Here is a 2,483-nt window from a genome sequence, read left to right as displayed (position 1 = left end):
TACTTATTTGAAATAATCTAATACAAGCTTAACTGTTTTATTTATAAGCATCATTATGTTGAAGGTGTTCACTGCCTATGAAAACATGCGAGGGTAACTTTACTGTGCCTCATGACTTACTCAACAGCTTAAACAATAATACAAGTGAAGAACACAGACTGCTGTCTACCACCATTCTAACTTTCAACAGCAAGCAGGCATATACTCATTTTCTTTTCAAAATTAGTTGATTAGGTCCAGTTGCTAGGGTAAATAAAAAAATAATAATAATCCCATTTTAAATATTTACTTTTATATCAAATTCTTACATTCTTTTTCTATTTAAATCATGAGACTATGTAATTGAAGAGACAATTTAATATACAGTCTTAGAAAATATTACGTCTATGACATGTAAATATGTAATTGATAATTATCTTTTAATTCTACTCTATATTAACACAGCAGTTTCACAAAGCACAAACATAGGTGTAACTGTGACTGAATTTCCACTGACATTAAATGCCTTTTGAGTTTTTTAATAGAAATGTCAAATGGCATATTGTAATTTAGAAGTATTTTTTTAAAACACTGACAGTGGAAATAAAGCCTAACATTAAAAGTTTTAATCTCTACAACTCTCAATAAAATTACATATTCATTCACACATAAAATTACTTCTTAGCATCACATAGAAACTACAAACATTCAACATTTCACAGCATTAAGGTAATTAAAAACTAGGAAGAATGGCGCCAAACCCATTTAGCTCTCTAACATCAAATTCTTTCTTTAAAACACTAATATAATCTATGAAAAACGCATTCCATTTATCATACTATTTTTAATAATATAATCAAAAGCTGAATGAGATAAGTGCCAATATTCTACTTACATAAATTAAAAAAATAAATAGATTAAAACATTGTCTGCAGGTTAAAAATATCTTAAAAATAGTGTCATTTTAAACTAATTTCATATTCAATGTCCAGCATTATGACACAATCTGGTGATAGTATACTACTTTCAAATCGTAACTATTAAACTGGGGTACTTATAGCTGGCATTAGAAAAAACATACATATTTCAATGTAGAATCTAAAAAAAATGTGAAGATGAAGTTATTTTTTCAAATCAACTAAAGATAGGTCTTTAGATTTAGATAAATTATATAATGAACACTTGGTGTTGGCTTTACATGCATTTGTGACAATATTTGCAGGTACCCCTCACAAAAATATAACAGCTCTGACCTTTATCTAGCAAGCCTTCAGGTCAATTAAATTGTCATGGGAGGCCTTTCTAAGCATCTCTTAACTGAAAATACTGGGCTCTTAAAACTCAATTTTAACACATAAGCACATATAAGTAACTTTGTACAGACACAGCCCAAAATTAGACTAAAAATCTTAAGAAATATTTCCTAATACCAGCGTTAAGTAGATACACATTAAGTCCTTAATAGTCTGAGCCAGATTCTGACCCACTGCTGCTACCCGAATCGCTTTCCGAGTCACTGCTGCTGCCACTGTCAGAGTCATCCGAGCTGCCAGAGTCGGATTCTGAGGAACTGCCTGAAGAGCTGTCGTCAGAGCAGTCTGCGCAGTCTGAGCGTTTCTTTTTGTTGGGTATCTTGCAACTGCCATTGCTGAGAACAAGATACAGGTAGAATGTTATTTTTGTAAAAACAGCTAAATTACATAAATTTATTAAAAGATGAAAGTTTTATTCTTGTGCCAAAAAATACAGATGAAGTTATGAAGTTGCATTTTTTACTTGAAGTGGGGGTAGTTTTATGAACTAAAAAATCTAGTAGCTCTTAGAAAACATATTTTTTTAAATACATTACATATAATTATTTGCGAAATTATTTTTAATATTCATAGATAAATACAAAAAATATGCGAAACCAATAAGCAATTGAAAAATCTTAAGGGGGTACTTATTGGAACATATTGTTCTAGAAATATGGCGTCATGTCGTAGAAATTTGCTGTAGAATATTTAAAGTCATGACAAACCTGCAGGAGCCCTCTTCCCGCGACTTCAGGTTTTTCTTCAGCACTTGCGTACGAGAAGGACGCACCAAAACCTTGCGTTTGCCTGTACACTCGTAACTCCAGTGCCCATATTCCAAGCACTTCTGACAACGAATCCCCTGGGGAAACGCCGCCGCCAAAGCTGCTTGCCTATAAAAAACAATAGAATATTAATATCATAAAACAAATTTTCACAACAGCATAAACGAGGGAAAGAAAAGTCTCACTTTTTCTTCTGAGCTTGATGTCTATTATAAGTTCCCAAAGTCATGATGAGGTTTTAGAATCAACGGCTTGAAAATTATTTGCAGGTAGGTGAAAATCACTTGTCCACAAATCCTTTACGTTACTATCGCGTCCAAGCGCTTCCAAAATACAAATGAATAATTAGAAAATTACAGAAAAAGGAAGCATGGAAAATAAAAGATTTGTCAACTTGTCGTTGTCAAAAATTGCACAGGGTAAA

At 32.3% G+C, this 2,483-nt stretch overlaps 1 protein-coding gene across 1 annotated transcript; it reads right to left on the bottom strand.

The window, feature by feature from the left end:
* Window positions 1-904: 904 nt before the first annotated feature.
* LOC113508181 (zinc finger CCHC domain-containing protein 10-like) lies at window positions 905-2,483 on the bottom strand. The gene is made up of 3 exons (XM_026891138.1): window positions 2,245-2,483; window positions 2,000-2,167; window positions 905-1,627 (listed from the first exon to the last, which is right to left on the bottom strand). Exons 1-3 carry the CDS (start codon window positions 2,286-2,288, stop codon window positions 1,438-1,440), a joined length of 402 nt encoding a protein of 133 aa, XP_026746939.1. The 5' UTR covers window positions 2,289-2,483; the 3' UTR covers window positions 905-1,437.

This window comes from Trichoplusia ni, unplaced genomic scaffold (genome assembly GCF_003590095.1).
Source record: "Trichoplusia ni isolate ovarian cell line Hi5 unplaced genomic scaffold, tn1 tig00004048, whole genome shotgun sequence".
Classification (NCBI taxonomy): domain Eukaryota; kingdom Metazoa; phylum Arthropoda; class Insecta; order Lepidoptera; family Noctuidae; genus Trichoplusia; species Trichoplusia ni.
The sequence above is the reverse complement of the archived record's forward strand: the minus strand, read 5'-3'. Positions and strand labels throughout refer to the sequence as shown.

Bases quoted from the DNA above. Each gene is read 5' to 3' on its own strand.
- LOC113508181 (XM_026891138.1), bottom strand. From the start codon at position 2,288: ATGACTTTGGGAACTTATAATAGACATCAAGCTCAGAAGAAAAA. The intron at 2,168-2,244 runs GTGAGACTTTTC...TGTTTTTTATAG, and splicing joins CATCAAGCTCAGAAGAAAAA to GCAAGCAGCTTTGGCGGCGG. The intron at 1,628-1,999 runs GTTTGTCATGAC...TCTTGTTCTCAG, and splicing joins CGGGAAGAGGGCTCCTGCAG to CAATGGCAGTTGCAAGATAC.